The sequence below is a fragment of the Sus scrofa genome, unplaced genomic scaffold (genome assembly GCF_000003025.6).
Source record: "Sus scrofa isolate TJ Tabasco breed Duroc unplaced genomic scaffold, Sscrofa11.1 Contig375, whole genome shotgun sequence".
NCBI lineage: Eukaryota > Metazoa > Chordata > Mammalia > Artiodactyla > Suidae > Sus > Sus scrofa.
The window spans coordinates 34,068-50,089 of record NW_018085188.1 but is presented as its reverse complement, the minus strand read 5'-3'; the positions used below and the strand labels follow the sequence as shown (position 1 = coordinate 50,089).

The 16,022-nt window shown below is 40.9% G+C and overlaps 2 protein-coding genes across 2 annotated transcripts; both read right to left on the bottom strand.

The window, feature by feature from the left end:
* Positions 1-1,389, bottom strand: LOC110255232 (olfactory receptor 12D2-like). The gene has a single exon (XM_001929462.4). The coding sequence runs from the start codon at positions 1,008-1,010 to the stop codon at positions 84-86; it is 927 nt and encodes a 308-aa protein (XP_001929497.4). The 5' UTR covers positions 1,011-1,389; the 3' UTR covers positions 1-83.
* Positions 1,390-8,321: 6,932 nt separating this feature from the next.
* Positions 8,322-9,402, bottom strand: LOC100517900 (olfactory receptor 1361-like). Its single transcript, XM_021081998.1, is given in 1 exon segment — positions 8,322-9,402. A coding segment is annotated over 1 exon segment (978 nt). The 5' UTR covers positions 9,300-9,402.
* Between the last annotated feature and the right edge of the window lie 6,620 nt (positions 9,403-16,022).

The window sequence follows — 16,022 nt, the reverse complement described above, 5'->3', positions numbered from 1 at the left end:
TTTGAGAAGCAATGCAATTTCACATCACAACATTTTATTACCTGTTTATTTATGCTCAGAAGGGTTCTCTAGATCTCTTAAAGTTAAAGCCCATTTCTGAACACCCTCTTCAAGGCCCCCTTTACCTCTTTGTTCCTCAAGGTATAGATCAGTGGGTTTAGTACAGGAGTGACCACACTGTACATAATGGCAATGATCCAGTCCTGGTCCATGGAGCTACTTGAGGCAGGATGAATATAAGTGAAAATAACAGGAGCATAGAGAAGAACAACTACCATGAAGTGGGAGGCACAAGTGGACAGTGCTTTATGAAGCATGCTGCAAGAATGTGTCTTGAAGAAAAGATGGATGATAATGTAGAAATAAGAGAGAAGTGTGAGAAAGAATGGACCCATGGCAATGGTCCCCGTGACAGTGTTGAGCAGCCACTGGTTAAGCTCAATGTTCCCACAGGCCAGCTTGAGCAAAGGCTTAATATCACAGAAGAAGTGATGGATATGGTTGGAACCACAGAAGTGTAAGCGAGAGGTCATTATGGAGTGCATCAGGGCATGGAAAAAACCAATGATCCAGACAGTGACAGCCATTTGAGTACAGACCCAAGGATTCATGATAAGAGTGTAACGAAGTGGTTTGCAGATAGCCACGAAGCGGTCAAAAGCCATCACGGCCAATAACATGGCCTCTGTGCTGCCGAGGAAGTGGAAGAAATGAAGCTGGCTTATGCATCCCCAGAAAGAAATTTCTTTGTGTGAGGAGAGGAAGTTCCCCAGCATCTTTGGCAGTGTCACTGTGGAGTAGCAGATATCTAGACAGGACAGGTTTCCCAGGAAGAAATACATAGGAGAATGGAGTCTTGGCTCAGAGATGACAACCATCAGGATGGCTCCATTCCCAGCCACAATGACCAAGTAAATTGCGAGGAAAAGCACGAAGAGCAAAGGCTGCAGTTCTTGGATGTCTGTCACTCCGAGGAGAAGAAATTCAGTGACTGATGTTTGATTGGGCATCACTTAAAAGCAAAGACAGAAGAGTATATGGAATGCTATCTCTGCTGGAAATTAGAGTCCTCTGGCTGAGGATCTTCCCTCCTGGACGACAATATTTTGAGGGAGAGAATTCTGGTTATAAATAGTCCCAGCACAAAGGTTTTACAGGATGTGGACCGTTAGCTTATAAAATGCAAAGGTTATGTGTTGGTTATGAGCTGTTACTCACCTACCTTTTCTTTTTTATTAGATTTATCATAGTATTTTTGTTTCTCCCAGGGATTCAGAGCCTGTTGCCATCCTACCATCTGATGTGACTGCGAACTTGTACTTTCTGATACAAGTTGCCTGTTCTTGTCCTAAGTCAGCACTAACAGAGGGTAAATTTTAACCCACTTCACTTCACCACTGTCTCTTGACCTAGTACGAAACCATCTGAAGGGTTTTTACTTAAGAAGAGACAATTGGAGAAAAATAAGGGCTGTAAAGAAATCTGAATCGATATGCAGACATTGGTGTGCTTCCTAATAAGAGGGAATCATTCAAAATTTGGGAAATCCGTGAAAGGAGAAGAAAAAGATTTGATGTGACGAGAGCAAAAGATGTGAACTAGGGAACATACCTGTGGATCCCAGGGGATTCTAGGCTGTATCGCTAGAGAAAAATTTGAGAAACTATTTAGATTCTTTTCCACCTGTGTAAAAGGCTGACTTCAAGGAATTCAGAGAATCTTTCTTGGATAGCAGTGTATATTTTGTATAGTGTTAAAATTTATTACTCCTGTTTAAGACATAAATGTTTGAGATACTTTTTTTTGTTCACTGTCCCACAGCACAAAAGTGTATCAAAAATTCACTTGGGGGAAAAAGCTTTTCCTAACATTGAAAGCAACTAGCAATCAGATTTCCTGTACTAAATGATTTATTTCACTGCAATGTGAATATTTAGAGATTACGTATTTACTTTGGAGATTATCTAGAGGAATGGCAATAAAAATGTAGGCAGGAAAGAGATTTCATAATGTAGAAGCACAATGAGGAGTTCATCGTAAAATAGAGAACCAGCGCTAAGTCCTGGGCATTTAACTTTAATGCTAGCAAGATGACGGAGAATATGAGTAACTTCCCAGCTTGTCTCCCATTTCATCCTCATACCTGATTGAGTGGTCAACGTCACAGCTAAGGAATGTTTTCAGGTTTGTACTCATGAAAATTAAATAGTAGAAAACTATTTGAAAAGTAGATAGTAGAAAACTCTTTGAAGTGATAGCTTGTATTGGGGTTGCAGCATAAGCTCTTCATCTTCCCCAGCCAATTCTTTCTGAAATTCTGCCTGTCTTTTATGAGCCACAGATCTCTCGACGTGCAAATCTTGAGAGAGCATGTCCCCTGGGTTTGGGAAGATTATTGTAAGAATAAACAAGATCCCTTCCTATATCTGCAGTATAAGAGAATGTTCCATGGGGAACTCCTATCTTGTGTTCCTTTTTTTTTTCCTTCCATTTTTCTTATGTTTTTTTTCCCCCTAATATGTTTCCTTCTTAGTTTCAGTACCATGGGCAGTACAGTTGTCATTAACCTTATGTTTTCTTAGTATAATTACCTTTCATATGGTATTATATTGTATTTGTCTTTCTTTTTATGACTTACTTACCTACTTTTTATGACTTACTATATCTGGAAAATAATATATGGCACAAAGGAACCTTTCCACAGGAAAGAAAATGTGGACTTGGAGAAGAGACTTGTGGTTGCCACGCGGGAAAGGGATGGAGTTGGAGGGACTGGGAGCTTGGGGAAATAGTTACAGAATGTTGCCTTCAGGTTGGATGAACAATGGGATCCTGCTGGGAACTCTTGTCTAGTCACTTACGATGGAACATGTAATATGAAAAAAAAGAATGTATACATGTAACTGGGTCACCATGCTGTACAGTAGAATAAATACGTATATAAATAAATGATAAAAAAATTACCTTTCATTTCCTGTGACAGGATTGAAAGGTTACACTTTCTCATCTTGGGAATGTCCCCAGAAAAACTCTTTTTTTTTGTAAAAGGGAAAGAAATTGGGCAAAGACAGTTAAGGAATGAGGGCCAATCACATACCATTGATCCATACAAAAAGATGTTTACTCTTCCACTCATTTATTAATGTGGTTCTATGGAAAACAAAGAGGAGGGATAGGGAGAAGTTGTATTGCTTTTGTTCTTTCCAAATCTGATTCTTCACTGCTGGTGATAACACTAAATTGTTTTCTAAGTTTGGGACCCTAAAGCTCACATTTCTCTCCATGAGTATGAGGCTGGTCTCTCCAATGTGTATCTTCAGTTCTTGCCATATCCTTGAGGCAAATTATTTTATCTGCTCCATCCAAGGAATATATATATGCTATCTGATATCTATCTAAGCTTTCTTTTTTTTTCATTTACATTGATTTTTATTTTTTCCATTACAGCTGGTTTACAGTGTTCTGTCAATTTTCTGCTATATAGCAAGGTGACCCAGTTACACGTACATGTATACATTGTTTTTTCTCACATTATCATGCTCCATCATAAGTGATTAGACATCATTCCCAGTGCCATACAGCAGGATTTCATTGTTTATCCATTCCAAAGGCAATAGTTTGCGTCTAAGCTTTCTAATTAGTTATAAATGCCATGTACTTTGTCCATCTTTCTATTGAGGTTCATTCCTTTGGCTTTGCAAAAGTTCATTATATATCCATCCCATGAATAATTTCTTGTTACGGAATATGCTATGAATATAATACAAATAACAATTATTCGATGCTGATTTTGTAAATTATTGTTCTGGGTTCTTTAGATTTATTAGTTTATTACTTCTTTCAAGCACCCAGTGAATGAATTATTAAAATCATTCCTACTTTACCTCAAGAAAAATGAGGCTCAGAGAATTTAAGTAAATTTTGCTCCTCCCTCCTAACTCTATTGAGGAACCATTGAAGAAAATAGTTGTATATATTCAACATGTACAATACACTAAATTGGGTGTATAGCCACATATTATCAATTATCGTCATGATTAAATTACCTTATCTTTCAAAAAATTGTGAAAATAGGATTCAAATTGAGCCTTTCTAGTTCTAGATATTACAGCAGTATTCTTCCAAAACCCACTTATCTCATCTACAGATTCCTCAGTTGTCTAGAGATCTATTATTTTGATGATGTCAGGATCAAAGATTTTCCTATTTCATGTTTTATATCTTTGAAGTCTTACTTTCAAATTATTTTGTTCCTCAATTCAAAATGACGTTGTCTTAAAAATGTTCTTTTATTACAAGGCATGCTTCATGGGCATGTCACCTGTGCGGTTGCACAAGACCCTTTGTTAACAGGGCCCCTAGCTTGATTTAATGCTTTGTTTTCAACATCTTGAAATTTTTTTCTTTTTTTTTGTCTTTTTGCTATTTCTTTGGGCCACTCCCGCAGCATATGGAGGTTCCCAGGCTAGGGGTCTAATCGGAGCTGTAGCCACTGGCCTACGCTAGAGCCACAGCAATGCGGGATCCAAGCCGCGTCTGCAACCTACACCACAGCTCACGGCAACGCCGGATCATTAACCCACTGAGCAAGGGCAGGGACCAAACCCGCAACCTCATGGTTCCTGGTCAGATTTGTTAACCACTGCGCCACGACGGGAACTCCAACATCTTGAAATTTTTAATAATTTTTGAGTGAAGATACTGCATTTTTATTTTTGGCTGAGCCCAACAAATTATGTAACTCCTCTTGTTTATTGGAGTTAAATTTTATACTTGCTATTTAGAACTACAATTTTATGGATTTCATATTTAAATTTTATACTTGCTATTTAGAACTAGAGTTTTATATAGATTTCATATTTAAATGACCAGATTGGCTCTACTGGTCTTTGTGTAGAAAGACAAACTAGCAATTTTGTCTTCACGGAGTTTTGCATAGAATACCTACTCCTTCCCTTGACTTTAGTCTATGTGTTTCCTAAAATGAGTCTCTCGTATGGACCTTATAGTTGGATCTTGGTTTTTAAAATCCATTAAGATGTTCTATAATAATTTAATCCATTTATATTTATAGGATTTATGAATAGGTAAAGACTTACTCTTGCTATTTTGTTAATTATTTTCTGACTGTTTTGAAGTTCTTTTATTCATTGAACAACTAGAAATAACACTGTTAAGAGTTGAAGTATATCTGTATCTACACACCTAAATCTACATCTACATATATTTTTCCCATGGCATTCCTCTCTACTTCCAAACATTGATGTCTTCTCATCGTCTTCAATATAAAACCTACGTCTCTCTAGAGAGTATCCTCTCTACAGGTACACAGACTTACTTTTAGATCTTCAGAAGTGCTGTGCTGAATTGCACATCTTTGCTTTCAAATATGCCTTTCCTGCCTGGAGTGGCCTCCTTCGTCCCCTATCTTTGCCTGACCAATTGTTTCCTCTCCTTTTTTTTTTTTTTAATTGTTTTATTTTTTTTATTTTCCCACTATACAGCAAGGGGGTCAGGTTATCCTTACATGTATACATTACAATTACATTTTTCCCCCCACCCTTTCTTCTGTTGCAACATGAATATCTAGACATAGTTCTCAATGCTATTGAGAAGTTCTCAATGCAGGATCTCCTTGTATATCTATTCTAAGTTGTGTCTGATAAGCCCAAGCTCCCGATCCCTCCCCCTCCCTCCCCCTCCCATCAGGCAGCCACAAGTCTCTTCTCCAAGTCCATGATTTTCTTTTCTGAGGAGATGTTCATTTGTGCTGGATATTAGATTCCAGTTATAAGTTTTTTTTTTTTTTTTTTCTTGATAGGCAGGAGTCTGGACCCAGACACCTTCTCTGGGTATGCTCAGCCAGTGATTTTGGATTTTTTTTTTTTTTCCTATTTCTTGGGCTGCTCCCATGGCATATGGAGGTTCCCAGGCTAGGGGTCAAATCGGAGCTGTAGCCACCAGCCTACACCAGAGCCACAGCAACGTGGGATCCGAGCCGTGTCTGCAACCTACACCACAGCTTACGGCAACGCCGGATCGTCAACCCACTGAGCAAGGCCAGGGACCGAACCCGCAACCTCATGGTTCTTAGTCGGATTCGTTAACCACTGCGCCACGCCGGGAACTCCTGTTTCCTCTCCTTTAAAACCTAGCCTACCTGCTACCTTCTTAGGAGGCCTTCTATGACCTTGCCCTCCCAACCTTCCCCCCATTCCATCACAAGCCCAGTTCGGGCTATGACTCTCACTGGTCTCACAGCACCTACAGTTCCTTTGACATTATCATTTATCATATTTCTATCATAGATCTCGTTAAGACAGTATTTGATAAGGGTGAAGTAAAACTAGAAACTAGGAGTCTACATAGAGGGACATTGTGCTAAGATAGGCATGGGCTAGCGAGGAAGAAATATATAAACATTTTCCAAGGAACTGTTGATAAAATTTTACTGATTGGGGGATGAGGAGAGAAAGAGGTTGTCAAAATAAAGATGACTATGATATCATAAGCTGGCATATTAGGCATATTTTTAAATAATTCTAGTGGTTTACAGTGTGGTTGGGAGGAGATAAAATAGTTTGTGGTTGAACATGCTGGTTTTGAGCTGATGCTGGAACATGTTTAGCAGACATTTGGAGATATTACATTGGGGCTCACAAGGGAGGCTATGGCTGGTGGGGGTTCCTGTGGGCCAAGGAGGAACTGCTTGGGCTTATCACCCAAGTTCTGGGGGCTCAGCAGCTAAATCCTCCCACCCTGAGAATCTTTCAAGTCCCTGCATTCCATCCAGAGCCCACCCTCATCTCCACATTCAACAGGATTAGGGGAGAGGGGAAGTCTCAGATGCCCAGGTCACATACCTCTAGAAAGATCTGCAGACCCCAGGCCTTCTCTTACCTCTGCCCTCTTCTTGGCTCCAGCAAACCTTACTCACCTTAGTAGAGGTATTAGAGGGGTCCTGATGGGGAGAAAGGAGGGAGTCATTTCAACTGGCTCCTTTCTATTAAAGTGGGAAAAAGAGGACACGGGCACAGCAGGGGAGCCTTTGAGAGCTAAAGATGGAGTGCCCTGTTAACCCTTCCTGCCCAACCAAGTAGCTGGCAAGAGCCAAAGGGCTCAGCAATAGGACTAATGTTCACAGATACTTGTAGTCCTTCACTTTCTAGTGTTCTGTTCTGCTATGGGCCCTGGGATATGACAGGAAATATTCCCTACATGATTCCCCCTACCCCTTCGGTGTTTTCCTTTCATATAAAATTCATGCATCTTATTTTTAAAAAGTTAATCTTGGACTTCCTGTGGTCGCTTAGCAGTAAAGAACCTGATTAGCATCCATGAGGGCACAGGTTCAATCCCTGGCCTTGCTCAGTGGATTAAGGATCTGGCATTGCTGTGAGCTGTGGTATAGGTCACAGATGAGGGTCGGGTCCATGTTGTTGCTGTGGCTGTGGTATTGGCTGGCAGCTGCAACTCTGATTTGACCCTAGCCTAGGAACTTCCATATGCTGCAGTTGCGGCTCTGAATTGAAATCTGTCAATCAATCAATCAAACCTACATGGGAATAATTTTTAATACTATTAAAAACCAAGGACTATAATTAAAAATCTTCCAATTGTTGGCAGTCCTTCAATCTCATCAGTGATGAATAAAATCTCTATAGATATCTTCAAAAATAATGCAAACACACAATTAAACAAAACTTTCTGAAAAAAATGAGGCCTTAAAAGGGGAAGACTCTTTAGGACACTCTCTTATTCATGATGACAACATAATATTGTTGGGAATCGAACCAAAGTTGGTAATTAGTATGGTGATTCTAATGACAACAAAGATGATATTGACTGTAGTAAAGCTGATGGTGAGGCTCTTCATTGTTAAACTGGTGACGCAAATGGCAGTGATGGTCAGAATGGTGCTAATGAGGGCACTAGATGACCAAGTTTCAATAGTATCAGTGTTCCAAGGCAACCGAAAGAACAGCTCATCCAATCCACCCTTCAGGATGTTATATTTTTATAATATATCTTTTTCTATATTATCATGCAAAATATATTTCCTTTGACATATTACTGACATAGTCTTTTGAAATAATAATAATATAATGTATAATACATACACCAAACTCTGGAATGTATAAATAATCCTGTAGCTTGTGTGGGACTTAGAACCTAGTTTTCCTAATTTCTAGTTAGTATTCTTTCCAATATACCATATTTGCTCTGTGACAGCCTTCCTATTAACTGACTCTGTAAATGTGGTGGTGAAGAGTGGGGATTCTCCCTCAGATGTTTGTTTATGGTCATTTCGTTTATTGTTCCTAATCCCAAGAGCTCTCTATGCCCCAAACCCTTTTTAGTGAACTCTTCACATCCTTATTTCTCAGACTGTAAATAAAAGGATTGAGAGTGGGAGTTACCAGGGTATACATGACAGCAGCAACCAGCTCCCCAGAGGAGTGAGAGGTGGATGGGGGCTTCAGGTAGGTGGCAAAGACCGTGCTGTAGAAGAGGATGACCACGGAGAGGTGGGAGCTGCATGTGACCAGGGCTTTCTTTTTCCCCTGTGCTGATGGAGCCTTAGCTACAGCATGTAAAATATGAACATAAGAACTTACGGTGCAGAGGAGAGGGCTGATTCCTAAAAGTCCTGCCAGAACCATCATCAGGTTCTCATTGAGGTGGGCATCAGAACAAGAAAGTTGAAAGAGTGGGCCAAAATCACAGAAAAAGTGGGGAATCTCTTGATGAGTATAGAATGCTAGTTGGGATAGCAAGAGGGCATGGACAAGAGAAACAGAGAGGGCCACCCCCCATGACCCACCCACCAGCAGTCCACATCTGCCAAGAGTCATTATGAGTGGATAGTGCAGAGGATGGCAGACGGCAGCATAGCGGTCGATAGCCATGACAGTCAAAAGCAGGTTGTCCATATCAGCAAAAACAGCAAAGAAATATAATTGTGCCAGACATTCAGAGAATGTGATTGATCCATTGTTGGTCCATAAAGCTTCCAGCATTTTGGGGGCTGTGGTGGTAGTGAAGCAGAGATCGACCAGAGAGAGCTGACTGAGGAAGAATTACATGGGGGTGTGGAGGCGGATGTCAGCACCAATAGCCAGCAGAAGTAGCAAGTTTCCCAAGAGACCCAACAAGTAGAGGGCCATGAAGAGACTGAAGAGGAACTGTCGTTTGTCTGGGTCACTCAGCAGCCCTGACAGGACAAAGTCAGGGTTCTTGCTGCAGTTCATTCTGGTCCTGATGTCTAGAAGAAAGGAATCCGCATGAATAGTATTCATTACTCTGAACTCCTGAGATGGACAGCACTTGGATCTTGTCTGTGCTAGTGGGTTCCTTTATACAACTAATGTGAAGAGTGAAGAAAAGAAATTAAAATAGCAGTAAGAGGGACGATATTTGGATTTTTGGAAGGAGGCACAAAGATGAGGGAATGAATGGAACAACAGAAGCTTCCTGGAGTTCTTTATGTGTAAAAGAGGTTTCTTCAACTTTTAATTATTGGATGCTGTCATTACTTGTTTGTGAATCAGTTTTCATTACCAGACATGAGTCTTTCAAGGCACAGACTGCATCTCAGTATTTGGCATAATGCTTGGAACATAGTAGGAACTCAGTAGATGCTCCTACCCATCTACACAGTCTTGAGTCTAGTTTAAGCTGTTGTTAATGACTAGAGTATTGCTAGCTTCCTAAGTGGTTTAATATGTCCACTCTTGCCTCATTTAATGTGTTCTCCACACTGCCACCAGAAAAATCTTTTCAAAGAAGAAAATCTGGTCATGTCTCTTACTTGTTTCAAAACAGGTGTCTGGAGCACCATTGGTCTTATTAAAAAATCCCCGCCATGTCTAACAAAGCTCAATGTGTTTTGACCTTGAGATATCTCAGCAGCCTCATCTTACTCTATAGTCCTCTCATGCTCTGCTCCTCAGCCCCTCTGGCTGCATTCGACCCCCTCCTGGGTGCTGTATTCCTTTTCCTCATCCTGAGCCAACTCCTTGCCAACCCTTTCAGTCTCAGGTCATTTGGTGGCTTTCTTAGGGAAGTTTTCTCTTGCCTTTTGATCAAGTCAAACCTACCTTTTATATAACTTTATAACTTTTGGAAAATCACTGCAGTTGTAATGCGGACCATGTAATTCATATTTATTTTGTTAAAATATTTATTTAAGATTTTTTTTTGGTCTTTTTTTCCTTTTAGGGCCACACCACGGCATATGGAGCTTCCCAGGCTAGGGGCTTAATCAGAGCTGTTGCTGCTGGCCTACACCAGAGCCACAGCAACGCCAGATCTGAGCCACATCTGTGACCTACATACACCTCAGCTCACTGTAACACTGGATCCTTAACCCACTGAGTGAGGCCAGGGATCGAACCCTCAACCTCATGGTTCCTAGTCAGATTTGTTTCTGCTGCACCACAACAGGAACTCTTGTTTGAGATATTTAGTTACCGTTAGACTTCCTGACAAGGCTATGAAGTGCATTATGACAAATATTGCATATAGTTTTCTTCTCCCTTGCATCCTTGGTGTTTGGCATCCATAAGACAATGTTTGTCACAAAATAACTAAACAAATTAATTAATTGAGACTGAAGATAGGAGAGGGCAATATGTTGTCCTCCCCTTGTGCTGAAGTGTCCTTCATTCCATTTCAACAGTTTACGAATAACAGTTTTTCCTCCATATACTCTTCTAATAATATGGGCCAGAAACATTGTTTCATCTTTTTATCTTTTTACTTTGTCCCCTAAAATCCAGACTACTAATATATTGCTTTTTTCCAACAACAAAATGATCCTCATTTTGTCTTTTTCTCACCATTTTCACATTTACCTTCTTTGGAATTTTTCCCATCAACTCACTCCTGGTTTATTTTGTCAGCAGTTTTAGTGGCTTCATTGATTCTCTTTCAACTATTAACATCCGTGCTACAAGCATTTTCCAAAAAATGTACAACTTTCTGCTTTTGGCCTGATTATTCCTTTCTCAAGTATCTCTGATGTCTTATTTTCTTTTTTTGTGTTTTGTTTTTTTTTTTGTCTTTTCGGGACACACCCACAACATATGGAGGTTCCCAGGCTAGGGGTCGAATTGGAGCTGTAGCTGCTGGCCTACACCACAGCCACAGTAATGAAGGATCCGAGCTACATCTGCGACCTACACCACAGCTCACGGCAATGCCAGGTCCTTAACCCACTGAGCAGGGCCAGGGATTGAACGTGCATCCTCATGGATGCTAGAGGGATCTGTTTCTGCTGAGCCATGATGACAACTCCTATTGTCTTATTTTCTAATGTGGCACTTATACCTATCTGTGCCTGGTTATCAAGAACTTCTACTTTTTTATTCACCTATCAATAAACATGATTTTCCACTACTCATCACTATTTAATCTCTTCTCTTCTTGGGGCAATCACTTCATAGCTCCATGTATATGATTATTTATGCTTTTACACACTGTTATGTAGATAAGATAATCTAGCCCTTAATTGAATATTGTATTAAGGTGTTTCTAATCTTTATGACATACACGTTTTCTCTTATTAATTATATATAAATACCTTCAGAGTAGGAATCACATTTTCCTTTTAAAAGTCCTTTAAACTAACAGTCAAAATTTGAGCGTAAGGCCTGTCCAAAACTTACCATCCAATTGCTTCTCTCTAATTATATGGCACAGTTTCCTTTTATTTTTCCATTACATCATACATCTAGTAACTCTTTAAATGTGCCAGTGGATAATTGATTTAGGATAAAGGGAAATAATCTTTTCCCTCTTTATGCAGAGCATTTGTTAATACTTGGGAAAGAGCTTCTCTAACTTTGACCTGGAGAGCTAGTGAAGTTACAGGTTTCTGGGCTCTCTCCCCCATAAAATAGGTTTTAGGAGGATTTTTAAAATTGGAAGCTGGGGGAGTTTCCCTTTTCCTATAAGATTAAGGCTTCTCTTACTTCTTTGTCTCTTAAGAACAATACTTCCTTCAGCTCAGACATAACTGCTTCTCTCCCATTTTTTCATCTTTTCCCAAGTTGGATCTTCTTGATGGTTTTGCTTGAATTATCTTACTGCTGTTGTATCCATCTCCACGTAATTCACCTGAAAAATAATCACTGATGTTGTGTCTCAGATCAGATGTGGTTAAGAACTGAGGTTTTGTGAATTTTCAGCATCGAAAATATAGGAGGTCTTACCTATGTAAAAGTGTGAAGTCCTAATGTTGTAAAATTTCAGTCTCAAACAGACAATATCCTAATATTTTACTGTGTCCGCCTCAGCCTTCTCCAGCGACTCGTCCACTTCTCTTAAGATATTTCCTACTGCTAGACTGATTTACATACAGATTTGGAAATGGATACAGATCTAGCCCCTGAGTGCAGAACTTCCATCCACTATGTTCCACTCGGAAGTCTGGCCTATTATACTGTTTGTCAAGTGCTACCTTTCACACTTACCTACTAGCTTTCCTAATCTTCATTCCATGAGTGATGGTGTTGGATATATGTATTTTATCCAGTGCTCTTATAAAGCAAGTGGGAGAGTCCAGAGAACCCAGGATCCTTTGCCTACATTTGGTGAGATGACGTCCACAGATAGTGAAGATCTGAATATTAACAGTCTTCATCTCTCTTAGGATTGGAAGGGGTTGGCTTGCATTAGGAATCTTTTTTGTCCTTGGAGACTGCCACCAGATTTACTCATTAGTGGCAAATCCGGAGGAATTTTCCATTGAGAAAATTGTCTATACATGGTGTTGAGGAATAGAATCGACGGTTAAACAGAAGTCTGCTATTAAGAATGACTTGGGGAGTTTCCATTGTGGCTCAGCGGGTTAAGAACCCCATATAGTGTCCCTGAGGATGTGGGTTTGATCCCTGGCCTTGTTCAGTGTGTTAAGGATTTATCATTGCTGCCAGCTACAGCGTAGGTCACAGATGTGGCTCAGATCTGGCGTTGCTATGGCTGTAGCGTAGGCTGGCAGCTGCAGTACTGATTTGATCCTTGGCCTGGGGACTTCGATATGCCAAAGGTGTGGCCATTAAAAAAATAGAAGGACTTGGAAGTCAAATCAGAAAGATAGTTAAAAATTCACATTCGCTCTGTGGTTACTGCTCTGTCCTTAAGTCAGTTTATCTTGAAGAGGTGCACATGTGGCCATAACATTTCCTAACCCTTAAAGAACATAGGGCTGCTTATATCTTTCTGTATTAGTGTTTTTGTTTTCTTAGGATAGATACCCATAGTGGAATTGCTGGATTATATGGTAGGTTTATTTTTAATTTGGGGCCAGACTTTTATACTGTTTCCATATTTGTTGTACCCACTATATGAGGGTTCCCTTTTCTTCACATTGTCACTAACATGTTTTATTTGTTGTCTTTTTGGTAATGCTCATTCTGACAGGGATGAAGTGATGTCTCATTGTAGTTTGAATATGCATTTCTCTGATGATTAGTGATGTTGGATATATTCCTGCGTTCGTTGGCTATCTGTATGTCTTTTTTGGAAGAATGTCCATTCAGATCCTCTGCTCATTTTTTAATCAGTTTAGTTGTTTTTTTTTTTTTTTTTTTTTTTTTTTAATATTTCTTGGGCCGCTCCCGAGGCATATGGAGGTTCCCAGGCTAGGGGTCCAATCGGAGCTGTAGCCACCGGCCTACGCCAGAGCCACAGCAACGCAGAATCCGAGCCGCGTCTGCGACCTACACCACAGCTCACAGCAACGCCGGATCGTTAATCCACTGAGCAAGGGCAGGGATCGAACCCGCAACCTCATGGTTCCCAGTCGGATTCATTAACCACTGCGCCACGACGGGAACTCCATTAATCAGTTTGGTTGTTTTTGATGTTGAGTTATATGACTTCTTTTTCTGTTCTTTTTCTGTTTCTTATGAAATATCTTCTATTCACTGTCTTTCATTTTCCTTCACTATATGAAGGTTTTTTTTCAGTGTCATGTAGCCCCACTTAATTATTTTTGCTTTGTTGCCCTGGCCTGAGGTGACATCAAAAAATGTTGCTAAGGAGTTCCTGTCGTGGCGCAGTGGTTAACGAATCCGACTAGGAACCATGAGGTTGCGGGTTCGATCCCTGCCCTTGCTCAGTGGGTTAACGATCTGGCGTTGCTGTGAGCTGTGGCGTAGGTTGCAGACGTGGCTCGGATCCCGCGTTGCTGTGGCTCTGGCATAGGCCGGTGGCTACAGCTCCGATTGGACCCCTAGCCTGGGAACCTCCATATGCGGTGGGAGCGGCCCAAGAAATAGCAACAACAACAACAACAACAAAAAGACAAAAGACAAAAGACAAAAAAAAAAAAAATGTTGTTAAGACCAATTCAAAGAGAATACTGCCTATGTTTTCTTCTAAGAGTTTTATGGTTTCAGGTCTTACATTACGTGTTTAATCCATTTTGAGTTAACTTTTATATATAGCATGAGAAAAATGGTCCATTTTGATTCTTTTTCACATAGCTCTCCAGTTTTCCAAGCCCTGTTTCTTGAAGAGGCTGTCTTTTCCCAATTGTATATTCTTGTCTTCTTTGTTATAGATTAATTGACCAAATGAGTGAGGGTTTATTTCTCAGCTCTCTATTCTGTTTCATTGATCTATACATCTGTTTTTATGCCACTATCACATTGTTTTGACTACAGTAGCTTTGTAATATTATTTGAAATCAGGGAGAATAATATGTCCAGCTTTGTTCTTGTTTCTTGAGATTGCTTTGGCTATTTGGGGTCTTTTGTGGTTCTATACAAATTTTAGGATTATTAGTTGTAGTTCTGTGAAAAATTCCATTGGTATTTTGGTAGAGATTACATTGAATCTGTAGACTGCTGGTAATTTCCGTGGGCAGTTGGGTTTGGTGTCAGGGTCTAGTTTTGTAAGAGGCCACTTCCTGAGCTATGAGGTACCAGAGTGGGGAGAGTGTTGCCCTGGCTGAGAAATAGTAGGATAGGACTGCTGGCTTGGTTCTCTTCCCATGTGATGCTGTAAGACCCAGGTCTCTACTGTTGCCTGGGTTCTCTGACCAGGCTTCCTAGACTTTTGGAACTGGGTATTATACTGATCCATAGGCGAGGGTATGAATTAGCTTCTCTGCCCTGGCAGTTCAGCCAAATTGGCCCTAGGGTCTGCACATTTTGTTGTTTGTGTCCTGAATGAGGCAATACTCTGCACTGAATTCCCTGACCAAAGGGTGCCATTGGCTTGCTCTGTAGATGGGGAATGCCATGGGTTGTATTCTTGGTTCAAATCCACTCTAAGCAGGGCTGTTATATGGGCTGCGCAGCTTCCCCATAGTCTAGCTAGGTTCCCTAGTTCGGGAAGCTGAAGGGTCTATTAGATAATGGATGTGGCTACCAATCTGTCTCCCTGCCTACATGGAGGGGGAGAACCAGCTCCAAGGCTAGCAAGGCTCTTCATGGACATGACTCAAGCTGACCCATATCCCAGGTTCCCTTACTGATTTCAGAGTCACTGGATTTACTCTGTAAACACTCAGCTCTGCCTTCCAGGCTTTCCACTTGAGCATCAGTGAGATATGCAGCTGTGTTGGTGTTCTGGATAGGCTTTCAGTCATGTGGTGCTGGCAGCTCCATTCAGCTGTGCGCTGGGCTATGACTTGGCTCAGTGCTTAGGTGGCAGAGGCAAGCATCCTGGGGTGCATGACTGGAAAGGCTCTTCACTCGAAGATCCCAAATAGGCAGACCTGTGCCCTGACCACTTTTTTTGGACAGACTGTGCCACCTTTTTGTCTCTGAAAATGAGCAAAACTGCTAGCTGGGATTATGATTTGGGTGGTACAGGCAGCACTCTGCTTCCAAGATGCACATGCTAGTTGTTGGAAGCCCCTTCCTCTGCTCCATCACATTCCCATTCCCAGCAGTCAAGCTCTGTAGAGCCCTCTTGCCGTCCCTATGGGGTAAGCCTGAAGTGGGGGTTCCCATGCAGTGATCCACAATACTGGGGGAGTGGGATGTCCACCTTGATCTTTGTTTTCC

Bases quoted from the DNA above. Each gene is read 5' to 3' on its own strand.
- LOC110255232 (XM_001929462.4), bottom strand. From the start codon at position 1,010: ATGCCCAATCAAACATCAGTCACTGAATTTCTTCTCCTCGGAGTGACA.